This window comes from Bubalus bubalis, chromosome 6, assembly GCF_019923935.1.
Source record: "Bubalus bubalis isolate 160015118507 breed Murrah chromosome 6, NDDB_SH_1, whole genome shotgun sequence".
NCBI classification, from domain to species: Eukaryota; Metazoa; Chordata; class Mammalia; order Artiodactyla; family Bovidae; genus Bubalus; species Bubalus bubalis.
In genome coordinates this window covers 89176820-89203963 of record NC_059162.1, presented here as the reverse complement: position 1 = coordinate 89203963, position 27144 = coordinate 89176820, and the positions used below count along the sequence as shown (strand labels likewise).

General features: G+C 39.5%; 1 protein-coding gene across 4 annotated transcripts in view; it reads right to left on the bottom strand.

The window, feature by feature from the left end:
• Positions 1-67: 67 nt before the first annotated feature.
• The window catches only part of FYB2 (FYN binding protein 2), a gene marked incomplete at its 3' end in the record, with an annotated part of 116060 nt that continues 88983 nt past the window's right edge, over positions 68-27144 (bottom strand). For 2 of the 4 annotated variants that reach the window (XM_045166147.1, XM_045166145.1), the window contains 6 exon segments: positions 68-151; positions 7128-7188; positions 8605-8633; positions 11014-11112; positions 19712-19823; positions 26606-26765. In XM_045166147.1, the coding sequence (XP_045022082.1) occupies positions 68-151; positions 7128-7188; positions 8605-8633; positions 11014-11112; positions 19712-19823; positions 26606-26765 (545 nt within the window). 4 annotated transcript variants of the gene reach the window in all.

The following is a 27144-nucleotide window of genomic DNA, read 5'->3' as shown; positions in this document are numbered from 1 at the left end:
CACACAGCCAGTAAGAGGTATAAACTGCAACAGAAAAGCTGTAGTGTGAGTGCACTTGTGTGCTTACCTTTCTGATTCTTGAGCACCTTTTTTCTTTTTTTCTTTCAATGTCAAAAACTTCAGCTTCCAAGATTTTCCTTTAAGTTCATCACTGAGAAGAAAAATATTTTGTGCAAGTAAATTAAGATTGAACTAAAGTCTTCATGGAACCATCAATACTTTTTGGGCAATTGTGTTTTACCAAAAAAATTAGAAAGTCATCTAGAAGTATGTTTTGATAATCTATGGCAAGGCCAGAGAGTAAATATCTTATGCTTTGCAAGCCATGCTATCTATCATAACAATTTGACATTGCTGTTGTTACTGTATTCACGAAAACAAGTGGTGGCCATATCTGGCTCCCAGGCCATAGCTTGCTAATGTCTGATCTGTGGCAATCCAAATTTGAAGCCAGAATCTGAAAAATAGTAGATATACCATATTGCTTTGCTATACACCCAAAACTAACACATTGTGAATCAACTGTACTCCAATATAAAATTTAAAAAAAAGCAAATTTGAAGCCAAAAGCAAGAGATCAACTTGTTTATAATCATACTCTCTCTCCTTTCTGAGCCTTAGTTTCTTCACCTATAGAACATGAATGATAAAATGGACCCTCACTATGAGACAGAAAAGGATGTGTTTAGCAGAAAAGGATGCAAAGAGTGGAGAGTGTGTTACAGAAGAAACAATATTTTTGAACACCTGTGTGTCAAGTCTTATGCTTGGCATTTTACATATCTTAACTAATGTGTTTTTTATAGGAAGCATTGCAACAATCAGTATTTCATAACGTTTTACAAAGTGGGAAATAGATGATCTTCATAACTTATCATGGTCACAGAAACAGTACTTTGAACCTAGTGGCTTTGTATCCAAGTGTGCTTGACAACGAAGTCTACAGTCTTTGATCATGCCTGCTGCTTCAAAATGTTTCTTCACTTGTTCAGTTCAGTCACTCAAGTCGTGTCCGACTCTTTGGGACCCCATGGACTGTAGCACGCCAGGCCTCCCTGTCCATCACCAACTTTTGGAATTTACCCAAACTCATGTCCATTGAGTCAGTGATGCCATCCAACCATCTCATCCTCTGTCATCCCCTACTTCTCCTGCCTTCAATCTTTCCCAGCATCAGGGTCTTTTCCAATGAGTCAGCTCTTTGCATCAGGTGGCCAAAATAGTGGAGTTTCAGCTTCAACATCAGTCCTTCCAATGAATACTCAGGACTGATCTCCTTCAGGATGGACTGGTTGGATCTCCTTGCTGTCCAAGGGACTCTCAAGAGTCTTCTCCAACACCACAGTTCAAAAGCATCAATTCTTTGGCGCTCACCTTTCTTTATAGTCCAACTCTCACATCCATACATGATTACTGGAAGAACCATAGCCTTGACTAGATGGACCTTTGTTGGAAAAGTACTGTTTCTGCTTTTTAATATGCTTTCTAGGTTGGTCATAACTTTCCTGCCAAGAAGTAAGCATATTTTAATTTCATGGCTGTAATCACCATCTGCAGTGATTTTGGAGCCCAAAACAATAAAGTCTGCCACTGTTTCCCCATCTGTATGCCACGAAGTGATAGGACTGGATGACATGATCTTAGTTTTCTGAACATTGAGCTTTAAGCCAACGTTCTCACACTCCTCTTTCACCTTCATCAAGAGGTTCTTTAGTTCTTCTTCACTTTCTGCTATAAGGGTGGTGTCATCTGCATCTCTGAGGTTATTGATATTTCTCCCAGCAATCTTGATCCCAGCTTGTGCTTCATCCAGCCCAGCATTTCTCATGATGTACTCTGCATATAAGTTAAATAAGTAGGGTGACAGTATGTAGCCTTGACATATTCCTTTTCCTATTTGGAACCAGTCTGTTGTTCCATGTCCAGTTCTCACTGTTGCTTCCTGACCTGCATACAGATTTCTCAAGAGGCAGATCAGGGGGTCTGTTATTCCCATCTCCTTCAGAATTTTCCACAGTTTATTGTGATCCACACAGTCAAAGTCTTTGGTGTAGTCAATAAAGCAGAAACAGATGTTTTTCTGAAACTTGCTTTTTCAATGATCCAGCAGATGTTGACAATTTATATGTTCATCATTCATGTGAGCAAAACTAACCCTTCCTCTGTCGACCATTTGTATGTATGTGGTGTCTGCACATCAGAACACAGTAACTCTTCAGTGGGTAAATTAGAACTGCAAGGATGCTCTGTCAGAGGAATTTTACAAGTTCTTAGTGACACTGTGTCGCCATTCCCTTCAGATTATGGTCCAGGTGTCTAACAGAATATCAAGGATGCAGCATCTAACCAGCATTAAAGATGCAGCCTAGGAATATGAGATTAACAGATAGAGTACTATACATAAAACAGATAAGCAACAGGACATACTGTATAGCATAGGAAATTATATTCCATATAATACCCTGAAATGGGACATAATCAGAAAAAAATAAACTGGATCACTGTGCTATACACTTGAAACTAACACAATATTGTAGTCAACTAGAGTTCAATAAAATAGAAAGATGCAGCTTAGTCAAGGCTTTCAAGAACTTGCTTAGGGATCTTGTATAAAAGGTTTTCCAGGACTTGCCTAGGGATCTCCCATCACTCTTTGCTCAACGTTCATTGCCTTTGGAGTCTATAACAAGGAGCTCAGCAATTACTTTTCTACCTGTCTGATGTTTACTCATTTATCTCTCCATTTTAGGTTCACAAAAGATGCGATCCAGACAAGAATTCCAGATGTATCTACCACAAGCTTATCACAATGCTAGGCAAAGAGAAAGTGTTCAGTGAGAATTCATGCATGGACTTGTTAGGAAGGAGCTATAGCTATGTGAGAGAAGGCAATGGCAACCCACTCCAGTACTCTTGCCTGGAAAATCCCATGGATGGAGGAGTCTGGTAGGCTGCAGTCCATGGGGTAGCTAAGAGTCAGACACGACTAGGCAACTTCACTTTCACTTCTCACTTTCATGCATTGGAGAAGGAAATGGCAACCCACTCCAGTGTTCTTGCCTGGAGAACCCCAGGGACAGCGGAGCCTGGTGGGCTGCCGTCTATGGGGTCGCACAGTCAGACACAACTGAAGCGACTTAGCAGCAACAGCATAACTATGTAGGCAGGGAATAGGCAAAGCAAATGCCTACTGAACAGTTTATTTCCTTTACTAATTATGAAGCACTGTATCCTGAGTATTTAAAAAACTGGAAGCAGAACTATAAGAGACAAACATAATCTGACCTCTCAAAGGTCCAAATTTCCTTCTAAACATTTCTAAGCACTTTTAGAAACTGAATTGTGATCAAAACTGTATATATAATTTTGCATTCTGCTATTTTTCAATTATAGTGAAAGCATTTACCCATGTCACTGGAAACTATTTTATATACACTTAAGTGGTCATGTTGCCTAATATTCCTAGTGAATTTGGGTTGTATTAAACATTTCTTTTTATATACAGCCCTGAGATATATATAATTTTAATGTTTCCTTTATTTTTTACTAGAGCTAATTGCTTGTAGCAGAATTATAGAAAGGGTTTGGGCATTGTAGATACATAGTACCATATTGTTCTTTTGGAAAAGTCATAACACTTTTTACCCCTGCTAGCCATGTGACCATTATGGTCAACTCTTTGCCTCTCTGCAACTTGTTTTAGCTTTTATAGGGATCTAGTTAGAGAGCTTAATGAATTTGACAGGACAAGGATTGCTTTTTTGTCATATCATAGGTTAAGAAACTAAGATTCAGAGACGATGACATGCCATAGGCCCCACTAGTACCAGATTGTAGAAGCTGTTCCAGTGTCCTTTTTAAGATCCCCCTCTTCTTCCTTTCCTTGGTGACTCTTTGGGAGAAATTCTAGTGAACAAAAGGAGATGAAAAGAAGAGGTCTGGATTATCTAGCAACAATTTAATTCAGAGTTATTTAGGCATCTCTTCAACCTAATACCTACCAGGACACGACATACAAACTATCCAAGCTTACAAGAACTCAGATATCATCTTCCATCTCCCTTCTCATCCCAAATTGTGCTGTTTTCCATCAGTGTTCCATCTGCTACAAATGTCTTTAATAATTGATTCATTGAGGCCATACTACAGAAGATATGCTCCATCACATGAAATAGAAATTGGTCAGGTTTCAACAGGCTTAAGTGACTTGGTAAGTATCATTTAATCATAAAATATCTTCATTTTTATCACCATCTCAGAACACATTTTGATCACTTTTTCATCTGAGCAACTTTAATAATATTCTAACAAATATTTTGCATCCAACCTTCCCTCTAAAGCTTTCTGCAGAAGGGTCTAGGTCGAGTTACTCTTCCTAAAGTGTGACTCTAATTATTTTGTCCTCTTGCCCATAGTTCTGGACTCCCTTATTCAGCAAAGAAAGTGTTAGTCACTCAGTCATGTCTGACTCCTTGTGAACCCATGGACTCCAACCCGCCAGACTCCTCTGCCCATGGAATTCTCTAGGCAAGAATACTGGGGTGGGTTGCCATGCCCTCCTTCAGGGGATCTTCCCAATCCAGGGATTAAACCAGTGTCTCCTGCAGCAGGAGGATTCTTTACCTACTGAGCCCCCTGGGAAGCCCTATTTGGCAGTTGGGCAAAAGAATTTTCTATAAATAGGGCTCTCCCAATACAAACCTACTAGGTCCTGGATAAAGGTTGTTTGTGTTTGTTTGTTTTTAACAAATTGCTATACTTTGCCCTTGTATTAAGTCCTGGATACTATATTCTAATAACCCCCAGCAAACAAATTGAAACTAGACCGAGCAGTAAGCAATATGCAAGCACAGAAGACAAGTCTGTCCTGAGGAAAATGCTATCAGCACCATGATATTTCAGAATATTAAACTTTACGTCAAGGGCAAGGTAGGAGTTAAGACAGGTCATTATATTAGATTTTTTAAAAAAGCCAATTCAGCTATATTTATACAAGACACAGTGGACAAGAATATGGAAATCAGAAAAAGGATTAAAAATGTATACTAGGGAAATACTAACTAAAAGAAAGATCAAGATAAAGATCATGAAAGATCAAGATAAAGTATCACTAGGAAATTAGCTTAGTGTTGCAGTGAAGAGAATGGATTGGGAGCCCAGTTGCCAGGATTTGAATCCTTATTGGCTACATGAACTTGGGCAAATAACCTAACCTCTGTGTCTCTGCCTCTTTTTTTTTTTTTTTGGTAAGGATGGACTTCTGTTTTTTGTTGAAAGTCTTGAGGTCTACAAATTACATGCTAAAAGTAGATCACTATGTAGAAACGTAATGAATACATTTTGCCTGTGTATAAAAGCTTTACCAAAGTCATTCCTTTAATAATTTCACCCCATTCACAATGGTATCAATTATAAAATGCTGTTCTTCATAAGGTATTATACCTCTATTTCAAACTATATTACATGTTATTCCCTCAATATAAACTTTTAAACACCACATTCTTGGCTCATAAGAATGGTACCTGTGAAAGGGCAATTCCCACTCAGTCTGTGGTGGCATTATTCCAAGTTTGTTTCTTTCACCAATCAAAAAACCTTTCAAAATGTTCACTTTTAATAAGAAGTCTTTCCACCAAAAAGTGTGGCCACATTTTGTTTTCTTACAACTCCAATTTTATATTCCAGGGCTCTCCTCCATCTCCTGCCAAGTTAACATTTCCTGCTCATGACACCACTTTCCTGATCACGTGCCGCATGGTCCAGTGAAGCTTCCCAAACACACATCTTCCATGTACACAGCTGCCCTCCTCTCTCCCACAGCAAATCATCCCCACTTCTCTCTCTAAATCCCCAGTCTCCAACTGACAAAATGCTTCCTATCCTTGCTTGCTTCAGCTTGGCACAGGCTTTCCGGATGCCCTAAAAATGGAAATGTCTGCCTATTTTCACCATAAATCATTTTTCAAATTTTTTGAAAGCAGGTCTTTCTTCATTAACCAATTTAACAAACTATCTTTTGGTATGAGGCCATATGATACATTGGATTAGAAAGCCCAGGCCCCACCTCAGGAAGTTTCCATGTAGAGGACGAGACAGGGAAGAAATAAGACCAATACAACTGTGAAAAGAATGTTCTGATAAAAAGGGGTACATAACCCAAATAGATAACCCAAAAGCTCTCTGAGCTTTTGCTTCCTGGGGAAAGCAAAATTTGAATTCAGGTTTAAATAATAAAGGATAAAGTACTCAGCCAAGCAAAAAAGCATGGCAAAGTGTGTTATGGGCAGAACAATTCTTTTGTTCTTAAATTCTAACCTTGGAAAGCCTTTTCCCAGATATCTACCCTAAAATGACTATCAGCCTCCTCCCAACACACATAGCATATGCCCAGTCTCTGTCAGAATATCCAAAGCAATCAGATTCCCATGTTTAATGATCCATCATTTATCTATCTATCTCTCCAATCATAAAGGAATAGGAATTATAACTGTGTGTTCACTGCATTATACCCAACGCTTAGCACAGTGCCTGGCATATAGTACGTGCCCAGTAAGTATTTGTTGGATGAACTGAAGAGGTTGGAGCAAACATGAAAGTTTAGACATGCTGGATAATACAGTATGGATGGAACACAGGAATAATGGGTGAGTGGCAAGTACAGTTGAGGCTGAGAGTTTGCCAGGGCTGTATCAATAATGAATTTTATGTCTTCTTAAGCAGTTTGGATTTCATTCTGCCATTGCAGTAATCCAGCTGAGAAACAATAGGTGCCTGCATGTGGCTGGTAGCGAGGATGGGAAGCAGGAACACTTTGATAGATTTGAGTTATTTAGGCTTTGAGAACGTTGGTTCTGCCAGGTGGTGCTTGCCATCCTCCATAGGAGGTTATTAAATAAGTGTTGTATTGAAATGAGTTTCAAGTCTATAGATTCAAAGGTAAGAAACAAAGCTACCACTGTTACGTCATCTGTATTAGTCATTGTTCCCCCTTCCTAGTGGAAGCAATATATTACAACCTGACTTTTCACCCAAGGATCTAAAGAGATGGTCCTCTGACCATAGATAACAAAACATCAGGAAATGGGTTAAACACCAGCAGAGATGACCAATGCAGTGAATTGACTTACTTTGGCTGTTTTCCATTTATGGCCACATCATCGTAGATAATAACTTCCTGAGACCTAAGTTCTAGCGTCAAGATAGGATAAAAATAGTCTGTTATTTGATATGGTTTATACAATCCCTGACTTTCCAAATTATACACAATTATTTAATTATCCACATGTATCTCTGAGCCTGTTTTATCAAAATCTGATCATAGACTATAGATAGGCTTAAAGGATCAAGGAACAAAAAAAGAATCCATTTGGGAAAAATTCAACTGAGGATTAAAAAAAGAGATGTCCTGGTATCTGAAACACATGCATAAATATTTATATCAATTTGATTTCATGCAACTTTCTAAAAAATATGAGTTGCTGAAGGGATCATTTTAGACTGGGTTCCCATCAACCTGGAACTGGACAAAGATGTTACACTGCTAGAACAAGAGAGGGCTGAATTTCAAGGGGAAAACACCAACTTAATAGACATTAATGCTGATTCTTCTTCCATGATTTTTATTTGAAACCATTGACAACTGCTTCTTTATAATAATCCTCTGTAAAATTGAATCTAACTTAGTACATAATCATAATTAGACATTTTCAGTTTGGGATATTCACATTCCTTGGTGCTCTGCATAGAACTCCATAACGTTCAAGTGACTCACCGCTGGAACTAGTTAGAAACCTTTTGGCATAATTATTCACAATTCATGTTCAGTTATTCATAAATTTGGATGGAGGTAAAATGCATGCCTGTTCTAAGTAGACTTAAAAAAAATAGACCAAGGATGATTTTAGGAGATGTAATTATACCAGATTTATATAATTATTTGTTATTTAGTGCAGCAGACTCATTTTGTGGAATATAAAATACACTCCAATTGCCGAGTCAGAGTAAAATCAAAGTAGCCACTGTCACTAGAGCCCATAAACTGAACCTAACAAACAGCAAAACACACGGCCCCCTCTCACTGACACAGTCAGCTTACAGAATGTGATGGAGAGTGAGCACCCTGTGTGTCAGGCACTGTGCTAATGCGTGCACCATTGCTTTTATAGCAAAGCAAACAGTATTCCAGTGACTCACCCTTGATTCAGCTGGTATGTATATTGCAAAGTGTTCATGGTCAAATTACTGTGTCTTAATTCGGGTGAGCGGACTGTGGTAAAATGTAAAACGCACACACATTGTGTATTCAGAGACTTGAGTACAAATCCTAGGTCACTAAAATATGGATGTTAGTCCGAGAGTCTTCCTACAAAGGGACAATGCATCTATTTCTTAGATATTAAGGGGCGCCTGGTCTATAGGAGGCACTGAGAAATGTCACCCATCTTCCCCAAAGTAAGTAATACTATGATGTAAAATATCTTCCTTGATTTTAATGTATCAATTTTTCATTACATATGGAATTCAGGGAGGATTACTACTTCTTTCTTAGACTGAAAATGTCAGTGCTGAGTAATTTTGTTCCAGCAATAAGTGAATGTCACTTACTTAAATCAGGCAGCGAAAGGGAAAATGCCCTGTTAATTGACAAAAGACACAAAGAGTTAAGGAAAAAGCCATATTCAGAAATGCTGATTGATAACATCTCAAACAACATAGCGATGACTAGGTTTCTTGATTTGGATGCTTTGGGGGAAAAAAAAATGTCAATATGAAGCAAGCTTCCCTGCAGCTTTATTCTGATCACCTCTCCCCTTCCTGTAAATGAGCTTATTTATCCCCAGTGACCATCCTTACCCACTTACCTAATGCGACAGTCTCAGGCTCTCCCACAGCTCTTCTCTGTCCACAGGATCCTATTTCTCCTTTCTAACCTTCCAGGGTGCCAATCAGATATATCCAGTGTGTGGGACACAAGGTGAGAGAGATGACCCTCTGGAGACGCTGGACCCTGACTATGTACAGATTTAACCAGAGAGGTGACTTAAGGGGAGAATGCCAGGCCAGATGGAAGATGGTAAATGCGCCAAGTAGGAGAGGACACTTGGCTAAGGAGATTGTCCAGTTTTCCTCAAATCTCATAGTTAAGGAGATCACATGGAAAGAAGTATGATGTGGTAGAAAAAAAATTCATGTGTTTTAAGCAATTAATTTAAGCTCAGTCCTCTAGGCCTGGGGACAAAAGGTAAAGTTCTGTGTTATCTTGGTATGTCTCCATGGCAATAATTGAAAAATTAAGGTAAAGAGGCAAATTTTGGCAAAATTCAAGGGGAAAAAATCTTTTCAGACCTTACTAAAATGGCAGATTTTCCCCTGAATGTAGTGAATTTATCTTTATAGAGGTGTGCAGACACAGAGATTTTGCCTCTTAGGAATAGCTGCAGAGAAGCTTGTGTAGTGGGTTGTACTAGGTAATATGGACCCTTCTTACCCTGAGATACTCTGACTGTAAGGAAAAGGATTTCTTGTAATAGATCTTACAATATTTGCACAGGATGTTTTGGAAACACAGAAGAGAAACCGGTAATACAGGTTTGGGATTCACAGAATGCATCCCAGAAGGGATAATATTTGGCCAAATTTTAAGAGAAGGCTAGAACTCTGATAATCAAAGGAAGAGAGAGTAGCGCAGATGCATTTCAGATCTGTGGATGTCATGGTTAAAAGCAAGGAGGCATGAAACAGTGTGGTGTACATACAGGGTGTGTGTTATGGGGCAGAGCCGAGAGTAAGTCTGAGTGAGATGGAGCTGGGCAAGTAGGAAGGGGGCTGCCATATAGTATTTACTTGCAATGAAAAAGGATTGGATATTTGTTCTGAAAGTCATTAACAGTCAATGAATAGTTCTAAGGAAAAGGAAATCACATTTACATGTAAAAAACATCAGCATTCTCACCTGGATTAAAATTTTAAGGGGCTGCAGGCACCATGCTAATAATTTTTGTTGAAACATCTAACCTGCTAAGGTCAGGGTGTGCCCTTAAGGGTCTCACCGGTCACTAGAACTAGACTCTGTCTTCCATGTTTAGGACTGCAATTTGTAAACCTCATATACTGTATAAATCTCTTGGTAGATCTAGATCCAACACACAATTAGACAAATTCATGTTACTTTAAGGTTTTACAATTGAAAGAACTTCAAGATAAATTCGATGTCAACATATGTAGTGACCTGGGGCAAACTATTCTACCATCCCCTGCCCTCATAAAATACAGATCTATGTCTGTGTTTCTCTCCCTCCCTCTCTGAAGTGCTTTCAGAGACCACACAATCTCCTATTATAAGCTAAAAGAAACGTGGTCCCTATGGATGCAAAGTGGAAGTGACTTGCCCGTAGTTGCACACTGAATAAATGGAAGAGCTGAAACTAGAATCCAGAATCGAGGCATCAAGTCGGTCCTACACATGAATTGTAACCTTCCCAATTCCCATCGGTAATTAGCTAGGGTGAACTTGGAGGGTCCCTTCCAGAGCTAAGACTGAGATACATGGACCATTCAGCTGAAAAGTTCATCTCCCCTCTCCACACACTACCTCTCTCAAGAGAGGCAAATTAGAATATGGAAGTGTAGACAAAAACCACTGGAGCCTGTAGGACTAAGAAAGCATAAAAGAATGTAATTGATAACATAATGCTCAGTAGTAACAACAGGAATATATGCCAAGGATGATGAGGAAGTTCCTTTCCTGGACTTTTTAAGACTTTCCCTCTACCTTTGTTCACAATCTTCCCTTATCGATTTTTTCAAAAAGGACACTGTCACTTTCTCACTAGCATGTGTGTGTGTGAGGCACTCAATCCTGGCAAGAAGGAGGTAGGTGATAACCAGGGCTTTGGTTTTAGCTTCTGGTACCCTTTTCACTAGAAGAACAAGATGGAGACTATCAGCTGTGTAACTACCAGGGTGGCATTGCTAATCCTCTCCTAGAAAGAGAAATAAAAAGGGACTTTTTACCTTATATTTTCTTTTGAATTGATTTTGTTCACTTTAAGTCTGTCCTTTTCTTTCTTGAAGAACCTCTGCAGTCTTTTAAGTGATGCTTTTCCATCTGAACTAAGAGGAATCAGAGAATATAAATAACACATAAGCATATTTACAAACATAAATACTGTTTGAGAGAGTACTGGGGATGGGAAGCTGCTGTAGTAAAAAAGATCGGAGACTTCAGTCTCATTACTATTAATAAAACACTCCCACTTAAGGAAGAGCAGGAAATACCTTGTCAACCCCTATGTTCTTTTTTTTTAGATTCTGATAGGAATTAGCACATACCAGCTATGAAGGAAATTATTATATTTCAATACAAACTTTCACCTACTCCAAATGGTCTTTATTTTACAGAGTTTATGGAGCAAAGTCTTCCTTTTAGAGACCATGACTCAAAGACTGATACATTAGTGAAATTCCTGGCTCCTGAGATTCATATCACTGATCTTCAACTTATGGGATAATAATATAACAGTGATGCTACACTGACTGCCTGCTTAATGATTAAAATTTTTCCAAATATACCCAGATTTTCGGGGGTGGGGGAAAGGTTAGGGAAAGTGGGTGATACACCCACATCATCCCACCCAGCATAAATGCCCTATTTTCCTTTAAACCTTCAAACTTCTTGCTTTTGACTGCTGCTATTTTCCTTGCCACAATGTGCCCCTAATAACTGAATTTGATTAATAATCCCCATTTGAGCAAATATTGATAACACTGAATTATTACATATTAAATTAATCCCCAATTCCAGAGATAGCCTCATTAGCTTGAAAAGACACAGGTAAATCATAACCATTGATTTCTTCCTGGAAAAAAAACTGAAGCATTTTATTGCTATTTATTTCTTCTTTCTCACCTACTCCCTAATGCAATATCAAAGTCTTCTACTTGGGGAGATGGACATTTTCTCAAAAGAAAAAGCAACATGCTTAAAAATTACAAGATATGATTATATACAATTACAAATAACCTACTGATAACAGTATTTTATTACAACAGCTTATCTCCACTCTCTATGAAAATCTTCCCTAAAGATGGGGTGGGTAGAGATGGAGGTCATTTCTTAAACTTCGGTTTTCCCAGACTAGCAGGAAATACCCTTAGGTATGAAGTCAAGAAAAAGAGAAACTTGCTCTATCTTTGGGTGGTTGCTCTTTGTTTTGTAGACATCTTCATACATTTATTCACTATTTTCTCTTGAAATTAAAAAAATATATAATGGCAGTGATACAGATTCATATTTGACACAAAATTATGGATACCTACCAGGTGCTAGGTACTCTGATCTTCTGTTTGTGAAATAGTTTTTATGGCAACATATGCACATGTTTTTACAAGCAGGTGGTAAAATTAAGTAAACTCTATAAAAGTATGTACAAACAAAAATTAATATTTGCTTCTACCCTGTTTCCATGTTTGTTCGCATTTAGTGAGAGAAGTTAATTTATTAACAGATTCCTTCCTTGACTCTCCCCCTTTGCATATTTTACATTTAACAATCAGTCTACTAAACACCAGACATTGTGCTGAATGCTGGAGAACTAATGGAGACAACCAGACACATCTTGAACAATCCTCCTCTATAGCATGGCTTTCACCTCACCCAATATATAGGCTTAAAATACACAGATATATTTTGAATCTACCCTGGCAATGGAGGATTTTCAAGTTCAGAACTTAATTCACATTGAGTTTAGGAGAGTCACTTCTCTATGCCTCAATTTCCTTTTTTAAAAATGAGGGTACTGTGTTTAATGATCTCTAGACTGCTTCTCCATCTCTGACATTCTAAGAAGGACAAAACAAAAACCAGTAGCATTTGATTATCCCTCCTCCATTACCTTTTCATTCATGTAAAAGATTTTTTTTTAAATATCTTAACATGTGCCTGGCATTATAACATGGGTAAGGAAAAACGGTAAGTGTAAAGAAGAAAATCATCTAAGAGGGAAGACAGCTAATAAAGAATCACATAAATATAGAATTATTAATAACTGTGACAAGTGCTGTTAAAGAAAGGATAATGGTAATACTATAAAACTACATACGTAGGAGAATATTCCCTAGGGAATAATGATTGAGCTGAGATCAGAAGAGATATTAAGAGTCACTTAAACAAAGGGGCACAGAAGAAGAAAGAACATTCCAGGAAGAAGGAGTAGCATATGCAAGCACTCTGCAGTGGGAGCTTAGCAAGTCAGAGAAGTTAAAAGGTCACCATGACTGCATCTCAAAGATGAAGACTGAGCATGTGTGAGAAGAGGCTGGAGGGGTAGATAGGGACACTCAAGTCCTCTATACCATGTTAACGTCAATTGTAAAGGTATTGGGAATATACTACAAAGCTACAGTAATCAAAACAGTATGGTACTGGCACAAAAACAGACACAGAGAGCAATGGAACAGAATAGAAAGCTGAAAAACAAACCCACACACTTATGGTCCATTAATTGATGATGAGGAAGGCAAGAATATACAATGGAGAAAAGACAGTCTTTTCAATAAGTGGTGCTGGGAAAACCAGAAGAAAACATAGGCTCTTTGACATAAGTCTTAGCAATGTATTTTTGCTATTTGGATTTGTATATTTTGCTATTTGTATTTTTGCTATTTATTTTTGTATTTAGAGCCAGATCTGTCTCCTCAGGCAAGGGAAGCAAAAGCAAAAACAAATGGGAGCTATTCAAACTTAAAAGCTTTTGCATGGCAAAGAAAAACATTAACAAGGCAAAAAGACCACCTACTAAATGGGAGAAGATATTTGCAAATGATATGTCTGATAAGGGATTAACATCCAAAATATATAACAAGCACTTACAACTCAATATAGAGAAAAAGAAAAAAAAAAAAAAAAAAACAAGCAACTCAATTAAAAACAGACAGAAGGCCTAAATAGACATCTTTTCAAAAGAGACAGATAGCCAATAGGCACAAGGAAAGATGCTCAGTATCAATGATCATCAAGGAAATGCAAATCAAAAGCACAGTGAACTATCACCTCACATCAGTCAGAACGGCTGTTGTTAAAAAGATGGCAAAAGATGTTAGTGAGTATGTGGAGAAAAGGGAGCCCTCACACTGTCGGTGGGAATGTAAATTGCTACCACTACTATGGAAGACAGGATGGAGTTTCCTCAAAAAATTAAAATTAAAACTGTTATATAATCCAGCAGTTCCACTCTTGGGTATATCTGAAGAAGATGAAGACACTTAATTCAAAAAAATATACAGACCCTAATGTTCATAGCAACATTATTATTTACAATGGCCAAGATATGGAAGCAACCTCAGTATCCATAAACAGATGCATGGATAAAGAAGATGTAGTGTACACACATACACATAAGAATACTAAGCCATAAAAAAATGAAATTTTTGCCATTTTCAGCAACATGGATTAACTTGGAGAATATTATGCTTAAACATACAGAGAAAGACAAATACTGTATGTTTTCACTTACAAGTAGAATCTCTGAAATAAAAAATAAGTAAAAGAATGAAACAGACTTGCAGATACAGAGAACCAATGGTTACCAACCTGCCTGTAAGTGTTTGAGGCTCTCCTGTAGAGGTGTGAGTCAGCAATGGCCTGCCACAGGGACAGGGCACTGGCAACAGCAGTCCTGGGAGGCACAATGTATGGCATAAATTCTCTTGGAGGAGGTCACCATTAGCCCTACCATAAAGATGCTGGATGGGTGACCCACAAACTGGAGAACAATTATAACAAAGAAGTTCTCTTACTGTTGAAGGTTCTAGGCTCCACATCATACTCCCCTACCTGGGGATCTGGAAGGGGGGCTGGAAATCCCCAGGGAATCTGAAAGTCAGCAGGATTTGATTATAGAACTTCCACAGGATTGGGAGAAACAGAGACTCTTGGAGGGCACAAACAAAACCTTGTGTGCACCAGGACCCAAGGGAAAGGAGCAGTGCCCCATAAGAGACTGAGCCCGACCTGCCTGTGTTTGGGGGTCTCCTACAGAGGCGTGACCTGTGATGAGGTCAGGGGCAGCAGCAGTACTGGGAGGTGTGGCATGTTGGCATAAGTCCTCTTGGAGGAGGTCGCCATTATCCCTGCCATAGAACCTCTAGCTCTAACACAGAGATTGCAGACTCCCAGGACTGGGTCACCTCAGGCCAGACAACTAACAGGGAAGGAGCACAGCCCCACCCATCAGCAGAAAACTGGATTAAAGATTTACTGAACATGGCTCTGCCCACCTGAGCAAGACCCAGTTTCCCAACAGCCTGTGCCTCCCATCAGGAAGCTTGCACAAGCCTCTTATCCATCAGAGGGCAGACAGAAGAAGAACTATAATCCCATGGCCTCCAGAACAAAAACTGCAATCACAGAAAACTAACCAAAACAATCACATGGATCACAGACTTGTGTAACTCAGTGAAACTATGAGACATGCCATTCAGGGCACCCAAGACAGGTCATGGTGGAGAGTTCTGACAAAATGTGGTCAACTGGAGAAGGGAGTGGCAAACCAGTATTCTTGCCTTGAGAACCCCCATGAACAGTATGAAAAGGCAAAAAGATATGACAGCAGAAGATGAATTCCCCAGGTTGGTAGGTGTCCAATATGCTACTAGGCAATAGTGGAGAAATAGCTCCAGAAAGAATGAAGAGACTGAGCCAAAGTGGAAATGATGCCCAGTTGTGAATGTGTCTAGTGGTGAAAGTAAAGTCCAGTGCTGGGAAGAACAATTTGCATAGGAACCTGGAATGTGAGGTCCGTGAATCAAGGTAAATTGGATGTGGTCAAATAGGATATGGCAAGAGTAAACATTTATGTTTTAGGAATTAGTGAACTAAAGTGGATGGGAATGGGTGAATTTAATTCAGATGACCATTATATCTACTACTGTGGGCAAGAATTCTTGAGAAGAAATGGAGTACCCCTCATAGTCAACAAAGAGTCCAAAATGTATTACTTGCATGCAGTCTCAAAAATGACAGAATGATCTCAGTTCGTTTCCAAGGCAAACCATTCAACATCACAGTAATCCAAGTCTATGCCCCAACCACTGATGCTGAAAAGCTGAAATTGAATGGTTCTATGAAGACCTACAAGATCTTCTAGAATTAATACCCAAAAAAGATGTCCTTTTCATCATAGAGGATTGGAATGCAAAAGTAGAAAGTCAAGAGATACCTGGAGTAACATTCAACTTTGATCTTGGAGTACAAACTGAAGCAGGGCAAAGGCTAACAGAGTTTTGTCAAGAGAACACACTGGTCATAGCAAACACCTTCTTCCAACAACACAAGTGATGACTCTACACATGGACGTCACCAGATGGTGAACACTGAAATCAGATTCATTATATTCTTTGCAGCCAAAGATGGAGACGTTCTATACAGTCAGCAAAAACAAGACCTGGAGCTGAATGTGGCTTAGATCATGAACTCCTTATTGCAAAATTCAGGCTTAAATTGAAGAAAGTAGGGAAAACCACTAGACCATTCAGGTATGATCTAAATCAAAACCCTTATGATTACACAGTGAAAGTGATAAATAGATTCAATGGATTAGATCTGAAAGAGTACCTGAAGAAATATGGATGAGGTTCATAATTTTGTATAGGAAGTGGCGACCAAAACCATCCCAAGGGAAAAGAACTGAAACAAGGCAAAATGGTTGCCTGAGGAGGCCTTACAAATAGCTGAGAAAAGGAGAGAAGTGGAAGGCAAAGAAGGAAGGGAAGGATATAGCCAACTGAATTCAGAGTTCCAAAGAACAGCAAGGAGAGATAAGAAAGCCTTCTTAAGAGAATAATGCAAGATATAAAGGAAAACAATAGAATGGGAAAGACTAGAAATCTCTTCAGGAAAATTATATACCAAGGGAACATTTCATGCAAAGATGGGCACAATAAAGGACAGAAATATCAAGGACCTGATAGAAGCAGAAGAGATTAAGAAGATGTGCAAGAATACACAGAAGAACTGTACAGAAAAGTTCTTAATGACTGGGATAACCATGACGATGTGGTCACTCACCTAGAGCCAAACATCCAGGAGTGTGAAGTCAAGTGGACCTTAGGAAGCATTACTATGAACAAAGCTAGCAGACATGATAGAATTCCAGTTGAGGTATTTCAAATTCTGAAAGATGAGCTGTGAAAGTGCTGCACTCAATATGCCAGCAAATTTGGAACTCAGAAGTGGCTACAAGACTGGAAAATGTCAGTTTTCATTCCAATTCCAAAGAAGGGCAATGCCAAAGAATGTTCAAACTGCCACACAATTGTGCTTATTTCACAATTGTGCTAGCAAAGTCATGCTCAATATCTTTCTAGCTAGGTTTAAACAGTATGTGAATTGAGAACTTCCAGATGTTCAAACTGGATTTAGAAAAGGCAGGGGAACCAGAGTTCAAATTGCCAACATTGTTGGATTATAGAAAAAGCAAGAGAACTTCAGAAAAATATCTACTTTTGCTTCATTGACTATGTTAAAGCCTTTGATTGTGTGGATCACAACAAACTGTGGGAAAATCTTAAAGAGAAGGGAATACCAGACCACCTTACATGCTTCCTGAGAAACTTGCATGCAGGTCAAGAAGCAACAGTTAGAACTGGACATGGAACAATGGACTGGTTCAAAAATGGGACAGGAGTACATCAAGGCTGTATATTGTCACCCAGCTTATTTAACTTCTGTACTGAGTATATCATGTGAAATGCTGGGCTGGATTAATCAAGATTGCTTGGAGAAATATCAACAACCTCAGGTATGCAGATGATACTACTCTAAAGGCAGAAAGTGAAGAGAAACTAAAGAGCCTCTTGGTGAAGGTTGAAAGAGGAGAGTGAAAAAGGTGACTTAAACTCAACATTCAAAAAACTAAAATTATGGACTCCAGTACCATCACTTCATGGCAAACAGATGGGGAAAAGTGGAAACAGTGGCAGATTTTCTTTTCTTGGGCTGCAAAATCATTGAGGATGGTGACTGCAGCCACAAAATTATTAAAAGACACTTGCTCCTTGGAAGAAAAGCTATGACAAACCTAGACAGCATATTCGGAGAAGGCAATGGCAAGCCACTCCAGTGCTCTTGCCTGGAGAATCCCGGGGATGGCGGAGCCTGGTGGGCTGCTGTCTGTGCGGTCGCACAGAGTCGGACACGACTGAAGCGACTTAGCAGTAGCAGCAGCAGACAGCATATTAAAAAGCAGAGACCTCACTTTGCTGACAAATAGTCAAAGCTATGATTTTCCAGTAGTTATGTATGGATGTGAGAAAAGTGAAGTTGCTCAGTTGTGTCTGACTCTTTGCGACCCCATGGACACCAGGCTCCTCTGTCCATGAGATCTTCTAGGCAAGAGTACTGGAGTGGGTTGCCATTTCCTTCTCCAGGGAATTTTCCTGACCCAGGGATCAAACCCAGGTCTCCCGCATTGTAGACAGACACTTTACCATCAGAGTCACCAGGGATGTGAGAGTTGGACCATAAGGAAGGCTGAATGTTGAAGAATTGATGGTTTCAAATTGTGGTATTGGAGAAGACTCTTGTGAGTCCCTTGGACAGCAAGGAGATCAAACCAGTCAATCCTAAAGGAAATCAACCTTGAATATTCATTGGAAGGACTGATGCTGAAGCTCCAATACTTTGGCTACCTGATGCGAAGAGTAGACTCACTGGGAAAGACCCTGATGCTGGGAAAGATTGAGGGCAGGAGGAGAAGAGGGTGACAGAGGATGAGATGGTTAGATGGTGTCACTGACTCAATGGACATGAGTTGGGGCAAACTCTGGGATATAGTGAAGGACAGGGAAGCCTGATGCACTGCGGTCCATGGTGTTGCAAAGAGTAAGACACAACATAATGACTGAACAGCAATAACAGTGGTTACCAGAGGGAAAACGAGGGGAGGAAGGGGCAGGATTGGAAGAGCATTAAGGTATACAAACTGCTACCTATGACATAAATAAGATACAGGATGTAAGGATATAATGTATAGCACAGGGACTATGACCAGTATTTTATAATAACTTTAAGTGGAGTATAATCTATAAAAATATTGAATCTTCTGTGTTGTACACTTGAAACTAATGTTGTGAATCAACTATACTTCAATTAAAAACATATTGAGAATCCATAGAAGTGTTTTAAGTAAAACACATTCCATCATCAGTCTTGGATTGTGAGGAGATCAGGAAGTTTCATACCAAAGTTGCTTCCTTGTCACAAAAGACCCATTACCAGCACCTTCATGATTCTAAATGCATCTATTCATGCATACCTTGAACCACTTCTGTTCGTTTATCATCACTTCACCCAAATGGCATTAATACAAGTATATAAATATAAGATACCTTATTACTAATGTGCCACAGAAATTCAGCAATTCCTACTGACAGTTTCAAATATCTTCTTATACTTACCATTATATGAGATAAATAAGTTAGAGAAATCTGACTTTGCTATGGGGAGAAAAGATACAAAGACCATTGACCTATTGTGTTGTACTTTTTTTTTTTTTTGGCCATGCCAGCATTTGTGATCTTAGTTCCCTGACCAGGAATCAAACCCACGCCCCTTGCATTGAAAGCATGGAGTCTTATCCACTTGACCACCAGAGAAGCACATGTATTTTACAGTCTCAGCATGTTCATCTCGCTGCCGGGCTCAAATGCTTACCTCTTACTCCCAGAGCACTCAACATCGTCATAGTTCTCTGAAATGGAATTTGGCTTAATGGCTCCTTGGCCTTGGGTTTCTTTAGTCATCTCCAAGGCCTTCACATAACCACCTGCAAGGAAAACAGAGAACCCCCTGAGAATATTTCATCAACCACTCTCCTAAATGCATTCACGTACATCAAGAATAGAAAAAGGCAGATTAAATACACTAACACTGGATTATAACTTGGGTTTGGATGATCCTGTGGCAAACCACGTCTCCTTACTGAGCCTCAGTCATGGTTCTCTCAAGCTGGGTTAATGATGGTAACCCCTCCTTTTAGACGACTGTGGCAAAGATTAATACATCTTTATGAAAGGTGCTAATTACCCAGTAAGCCAATGACCCCTCCTTCTTCTTGGAGGGTTCTTCCTCTAATCCCCAACCACAAATGTTGAAGTCTGCCAAGGTACAGCCCCTGGGGTTTCTCTTCCTACATTTAGATGCCTTTATCCAGTTTTTTCCGAGAAAGCAATGGTACCCCACTCCATTACTCTTGCCTGGAAAATCCCATGGACAGAGGAGCCTGGTGGGCTGCAGTCCATGGAGTCGCGAAGAGTCAGACGCGACTGAGTGACTTCACATTCACTTTTCACTTTCACGCATTGGAGAAGGAAATGGCAACCCACTCCAGTGTTCTTGCCTGGAGAATCCCAGGGATGGGGGAACCTGGTGGGCTGCCGTCTATGAGGTCACACAGAGTTGGACATGACTGAAGCAACTTAGCAGCAGCATCCAGTTTTGTAGCATTTTTTTTCCTTAAAGTAAAATTTCTTAGGTTGATTGAGTACACACCAACGTTTATTATTCATTAATGATAGCATTAGTGAGATAGTATGCCAGGTTGAAAAATGTCTAGGGATTGTTTGCACAAGTAGCTAGCCTGTTAACTGCAGAATTTGGTTTATTTCACAGGGCTGTAAACTTGTCATAGCCATAAAACTTCCACCTTTTTATCAGTTGGCATAGGTTAATATTTAGAGCACTGGTGATTCAGAACCATTTTCAGATATGAATTATTAATCAGAAATAAGTAGTAATATATCTGATAAGTAGCAACAGGCACATTGACTTTTGTCTATTAATTAAAAGCACCAGACAACACGATTTTATCTTCTGAAAAGAAGTCAATTAGCACATCAGCCCCAAACCATCTCAATGAATGTCAGCTCCCAGAGGCACAAAGGCCCTGCTTTTCCTTACAGAGTTATCAGTAAGTTTCTTTAGCACAAATATTTTTTAAAAACTAAGAATACCATTTATGTTTTTAACTTTTTATTTTATAAGCAAAGATGCTCTTATTTCAGGAATTTTTTTTTTCTTTCTTAATCTTTCCTTTTGGCTGAAGCAAAATTTTATGGCTTCATTTTAAAAACATAAAGAAGAAAGTGAAGTCGCTCAGTCGTGTCCAACTCTTTGCAACCCCATGGACTATACCTACCAGGCTCCTCGGTCCATGGCATTTTCTAGGCAAGAGTACTGGAGTGGGTTGCCATTTCCTTCTCCAGGGGATCTTCCCGACCCAGGGATCGAACCCGGGTTTCCCGCATTGCAAGCAGACGCTTTACCGTCTGAGCCACCAGGGAAGCCTTAAAAAGACATAGACAACTTAAAAACATACACAACTCCCAAATTTACATCTCTAACCTAGACATCTTTCTCATGAGTTCTAGATACTTCGTCAGCCTTCACACTGCTTCCATTTGGTTGTCTCAACATATTACATGCCAAACCAAACTTTACTTTCTGCAGATGTGCTCTTCCTGAAGTTGGCCTCATCTCAATGATGAGTGGCAACCCACCTTTCTAGTTCCTGAGGTCCACAACCTTGAAGACCTTCTTGATTCCTGTATTATACCCCACCTCCAATCACAGCCATCTGTCAGCTTGACTCTCACATTTATATCCTGAATCCAAAATTACAAATCTCAACTCAACCATGGTACCCTCCTCCAAGCTACCATTGTCTTTCACTTAAATTATTGCAACAAACTCGTAACAGGTCCCAGGTTCTTCCTCTAAGTTCTTCTTTCAAGACAGCAGCCAAGATGATTCTTTAAAATACAAGTCAGATCATTTCTGTTCTTGTGCTCAAAACCTTTCACTGTTTTTTTTTTTTTTTTTAATATTATTTAGAATAAATGCCAATGTTCTTCCGATAGTCTACAAAAACCCCTGGTCCTTTGTTATATCTCTGACCTCATCTCCTACCACAGTCTCCTTCATCACTGCTCCAGCCACACCAGCCTCCTTGCTATTCTACCAGCACATTTAATAGGCTCTTGCCCAGGACAGCTGCATTCCTTCCCCACTCTCCCTAGAACATACTGGATAGATATGGCTCTGTTCTTCATCTGCTTTGTGTCTTTGAGGTCATCTGTCAGCCCTTTAAAACTACAACGTCCACTTCCTCTACCTACTTCCTTAATTCTTTTTTGCATTATTATTTTTTCTATATTTATTAAAATTCCACATAGTGAATATTTTATTGTTTATATGTTTATCATCTGTCTCCTCTCATCAGAATGCAACCTCCATAATTTTTGTCTGGTTTGTTTACTGCTATACCCCCAACACCTAGAAAAATTCTGGGGACATAAAAGGCCCTTAAATATTTTTAATATTGAATGATTTGAATGCATATGTCCTCTAATTTTGGAGAAGGAAATGGCAACCCACTCCAGTGTTCTTGCCTGGAGAATCCCAGGGACGGGGGAGCCTGATGGGCTGCCGTCATGGGGTCCGCACAGAGTCGGACATGACTGAAGCGACTTAGCAGCAGCAGCAGTCCTCTAATTAGAGAGTTTTATGCTTATAGTGTTTACTGATATTTTGAAATATATATTTAGTGTTTTATTATATACATTTTATTTGTTCTGTTTTCCCTCATTTTCCTTGTGTTTGACTGACTGAGGTTTCTTCTCTTTTTCTTCATTCTGTTTTTTTGTTTGTTTGGAAAATACACACTCTATGTCTGTCTTTTGACAATTACGTTAGTAAAATTACAGTATGAAAGACAGGAAAGGGCACAAATCATGAGTAGAGCTCAATAAATTTTCCCAAAGTGAATATGAGGATCAGATGGTAACATATTTTTTTTTCCTTTACCCAGCACCAGGAGCAAATGAGCAAATTTCCTTCTGCTCCCTGATGTTTGTCTTTAATGTTCTTCTTCTTCTTTTTTTTTTTAATGGAAGGAAGAGGTTCTTTTTATTCTGTTCATTTTTTTCGAAAGAGACCTATTCATATAGAAGAAATTAGAAAAACAACTGTATTTTTTTTTTTTTCCTCATAACTTTCCTCTCTGTTTTCATGTCCACTTTCCTTGACTAAGAATTTTGTGCTCCTCATCACAAGTATTGCAGAGAACTATTCAGGGGGTTTAGCACAAGTTTATTACAGACTCGCTGTGTGCTTTAGCAGTATGTACAGATTACTCAGAAGAATTTTCTTCAGACTGTTGCAACATAGTGTAATCCCTAGATCTGCAGTGACTCTTCAAGGACAACACATCATTGCTTGAAAATGTCTTCAGCCCTGTGTTCAGGCCTCTCCTTTAACTCTTATTTACTTCAGCTTGTTTCCCTCCCCTTCCGCCCTTCCATTTTTTTCTATAGTCCAAATTAGTCTATCCATTTTTCATCTAAAGACGTGGCTTTTGATTTAGTACTGCCTCTGTGCTTTCTCATGTGTGATTTATCTTATTAGAAATGTCTTTATTTGTCCTATTTCTTAATTTTTAAAAAAAATTTTATGGTTTAAGAGCACTTGAGGTCTACTCTTATAAATTTATAAGTACACAATATAGTGTTGTTAACAACAGGCATAGTGCTATCCATTCTGTGTGGACATAATTCTTTGAGGTCCCAACTTTATACAGGAATCTCCTATTGTATGGGCTTCCCTGGTGGCTCAGTGTTAAAGAATCCACCTGCCAATGCAGGAGACACAGGTTTGATCCCTGGGTCAGGAAGATCCCCTGAAGGAGGAAAAGGCAACCCACTCCAGTATTCTTGCCTGGAGAACCCCATGGACAGAGGAGCCTGCCGAGCTGCACTCCATGGGGTCACAAAAGAGTCGGATATGACTGGGTATGCACACATGCACGCTCCTATTATACACTCACTTTGGTCAGGCCCTGGGATATAGCTCCTGTCCTCTGCACACCATGCATTCAAAACAGGAGAACAAAGGATTCAGAGCTCAGTGAAAGGCCTCAGGGAAAGAGCAGCTTTGGTGCTCACTCATTTCTCAGGGTTCCTGGTTCCTGCAGGCATGTGGATACTTCCATTTAAGTCAATTCTGTGATGCTTTAATGAATTGTCCCCCCACCCCCAATTTTCTTCTTCACTTTAGTTGTTTTAGTCCGAAGAATCATTAAGATTGTCAAATCTACTGTACTCTCTCACTGAAGTCTGATTTATTATTTCATTCTTTCCTTTAACAAAGTTTTGTTGGTTGCAGGTTGCAGATACAGAGAAAAATGTCAAACGGTCTCTGACCCCAAGGTGTTCACAGTGAACCACGGGAAACAAACGTGTACACCATGAGTTATAAAGTAAAGCATGCTGTAATTGCTTTAGAAAAGCAAGTGAGCAAAGAGAACTGACAGTTATTTAGCAATGAACCAGATACTTTATATGCACTGACAAAGAGCCCTGGGAAATAAATAGTACTGTCCCCATGTGTACATAAAACTAAGTGAACTTCCCAGGGTTGTAGGATTAATACATAGTGGTTTGGTGTCCCAGAAATGTTTGAATATGAAACGAGTTGCTAGTCCAGGTTCGATGCACGATACTGGATGCTTGGGGCTGGTGCACTGGGACGACCCAGAGGGATGGTATGGGGAGGGAGGAGGGAGGAGGGTTCAGGATGGGGAACACATGTATACCTGTGGTGGATTCATTTTGATATTTGGCAAAACTAATACAATTATGTAAAGTTTAAAAATAAAATAAAATAAAAAAATAAAAAGAACCAAATACATCACTTTTCTGACAAAGGCTGTTTCCGGTAGCATGTACAGATGTGAGAGTTGGATCTCATAAAGAAGGCTGAATGCGGAAGAATTGATGCTTTTGAATTATGCTGGAGAAGACTCTTGAGAGTCCCTTGGAAAGCAAGAAGATCAAACCAGTCCATCCTAAAGGAAATCAACCCTAAATATTCATTGGAAGGACTGATGCTGAAGCTCCAATACTTTGGCCACCTTGCAAAGAGACGATTCACAGGAAAAGACCCTGATGCTGGAAAAGATTGAGGGCAGGAGGAGAAGGGGATGACAGAGGATGAGATGGTTGGATGGCATCACTGACTCAATGGATGTGAGTTTGAGCAAACTCTGGGAGATAGTGAAGGACAGGGAAGGCTGGCATGCTGCAGTCCATGGGGTCGCAGAGTCAGACACAACTTAGTGACTGAAGAACGAAAACCTAATATGGGAAACTGGTCATTCCATTGCTGTTTTGGTGTCCTGGAAACAGAGAGGAGTGAACAATTATGGTCCCTGGAGAGTGGGAAAGTGGAGTATAGGTCCTCAGAAGAACTGACTTCGGAGATAGATCCTGAAAGATAGCTAAGACATCAGCAGGTAGAGGGTGGGCAGAAAGGCATTTCAGACACAGGAAAGAGTTCAGGCAAAGTGATAGGGCACTTAAGCACATGACACAGTCAGTTAACTTAGAATAAACAGTGTGTAGGGAAGGAAGTGCATGGCAGGGATGCAGTCAACTAGCCTAGAGGCAGATTTTATAGGGCCTGAGTCAATCTTATGATTGTAATATATTCTTATAACTTTGATTATAACACGTTATAACATGTCAGTGGTTTGCCATGGCTTATTGGACTTGAGTAGACATCTGTTTTGTCTATCCAGTGTCTACTTTTTTCCCTATGATAACAGCTCTTAACTTGGGAAATCCTTCAATCTGAAATGATACTGTTTTGGTAAACTAATTCTGCCTCCAGCTACGGATATGAATTTATGACATAGGCCTGGGTCAGTCAGAGCATCCTATCCCACATTCATGATGCTTGGATCGAGACTGGCATGTGACACAATCAAGCCAGTAAGACTCAAATCTGGACCTTTTCTTAAAGCTGTTGAGAGGATAAACATTTCCAGCTTTCTGTTGGGGTTCCCAAGAGGATAGATAGTGTGTAAATCTGTCACTGCCAGGTGCCAACTTGTCTCCACAGGCGTAGAGTTTGCTTGAAGATGGAGCCAAGAGGGAGGGGGACAAAGCCAGGAGAAAAAAAAGTAATGCTAAGTCCCTGGGATACTGTTTGTGTCCCTGAGTCCAGCCATGTCCAGACCTTCTCTAGGTGAGCCTCCTTCTGCTCTTTTGCTTAATGCAATATGATTTTATTACAGTTACTTGCAATCAAGAGTTTTGACTCACATGAAGATAAAAATTCAACCTGAATAAAGTCAAATAATCGTATCATACTATGTCATCAATGTGTCAATGTCTTGAGTCTACAAAAAACGACACGTTCTGGGAGATATAAGAAGAAATGAGTAAACATTCAATTGTGTACCTATTATGCAACATACTGTCAGATTTGGTCTGTGCCAAACCCCAGTGAAATCTATATTATGATCCCTTTTTATAAATGAAGAAATTGAGGAATATGAAGGATTATGTTACACAGCTAAAAGTATAAGAGCCTTGATTTGAACTCGGGCCTTCTACCTCTAAATCTAGGACAGCTGCCTCACTCAGGCAAGTGATTTGATGTATAATAGATGCTAGGTGAATATTTATAAAATCAATTAAAATCTTGGTCACACACAGCTTTAAAATAATTCAGTAATGGTAAAAAGAACCAGGAAAAAATGAAACTCACAGTAGTTAATGGGGTGCCTGGCCGGCTGGAAGTCCTCAGGACAAGCCTCCACCTGGATGATGTCCATCGCAGCATCCTGCTTTCTGGCCGGCATGATTCTCCCACCTGTGTGGTCTTCTGCCATCTGGGTTTTCCCCGGTATCTCTTCATAGATATCCACCTAAACCCATGCAACAAGGACAGTCCTGCACTGTTTTGACTTAACTATTGGTTTTTCGCCTACTAATGCTATTCTGTATTCATTCATTCCTCCCAGCTAGCCATTGTTTGTTGTTTTATTTAACACAGTCTCATTTCTCTAAGTTTCACAAGGGCACATACAATGTCTTTTGCTCCCCTCTGAATAGCCATCGGGTGTCTGGCTTGGAGGCAGGCCCACAGGATGCAATCAGGCTTATAATGGCAGGCTGACCATGGAATAGGCTCTTGATATATCTTATCTTATCTTGATCTTCATGACATCTCATTCAAAAAATACCATGATTTTTCTTGATAAAGAATTTAGAAAGGTTAAATAACTGGCCTCTGGTCTCACAGCT